The 704-nt window shown below is 58.0% G+C and overlaps 1 protein-coding gene across 1 annotated transcript in view; it reads right to left on the bottom strand.

Annotated features, from left to right (window-relative positions):
- Window positions 1–510, bottom strand: part of H310_13745 (hypothetical protein) — a gene marked incomplete at both ends in the record, with an annotated part of 1,094 nt that extends 584 nt beyond the window's left edge. The window contains 2 exons of the mRNA XM_008881372.1: window positions 248–428; window positions 493–510. Of these exons, the coding sequence (XP_008879594.1) occupies window positions 248–428; window positions 493–510 (199 nt within the window). The remainder of the gene's footprint in view (window positions 1–247; window positions 429–492) is intronic.
- Window positions 511–704: the final 194 nt, after the last annotated feature.

Here is a 704-nt window from a genome sequence, read left to right as displayed (position 1 = left end):
TTCGCAGCCGCCCCGCTGTGCAGCGAGGACTGGCGGTGTGCACGAACGGCGTGGGGAAGCCGTGGCTCCAATAACGGGTGAACCATGTCAATACACTGAAGTAGAAGCGGCCCGGCACTGTTTGGTTCGTCGTGTAATCCTTTGTGGCGATCGAATGCCAGGCACAGCTTTCGATGTCGTTCGCTGTGATCCTGCGCTTGACGAGCACGCAGCCAACTTCCCACGGAAAGTAGCTACAAGGCCGGACGGACCTGCTTGATGAGCGGATGGTCCAGCTTGGCATGGCATCGCTCGCACAGCACGACCGACGGGCACATGGTGCATCGGTACAAGATGCTAACGATGGGCGATCCAAAGCAGCACGAGCACTTTGTGTTGGGGTGCGTCCACCTCGATCGGCTGTGCGTGATGTAGTTGGATGGTCCATACTGTGCATGCGTGAGCCGCACGAATGGATGGCTCGTCGAATGGCCAAGGACACACGTCTCACACCGGTCGTAGTCTGGGCATACCAAGCACTTGTACCGAGCGTCTACACCCAGTCCAACAACATGAGCAACGTTCGAGAAAGCCAACGGGACGCACGCAATGATTTGATTGCAAAAAGACCCCGATGTGGTCGCGCTGCGTGGGCAACGATGTCACAAGGGACCCTGCCCACGTTGCCGCAGTCTGAACCGAGTGCAATTGGCATGCCAACGTCT

This window comes from Aphanomyces invadans (genome assembly GCF_000520115.1).
Source record: "Aphanomyces invadans strain NJM9701 unplaced genomic scaffold supercont1.56, whole genome shotgun sequence".
Classification (NCBI taxonomy): Eukaryota; Oomycota; class Saprolegniomycetes; order Saprolegniales; family Verrucalvaceae; genus Aphanomyces; species Aphanomyces invadans.
Note: the sequence above shows the minus strand (reverse complement) of the source record. Positions and strands in the feature narration are given on the sequence as shown.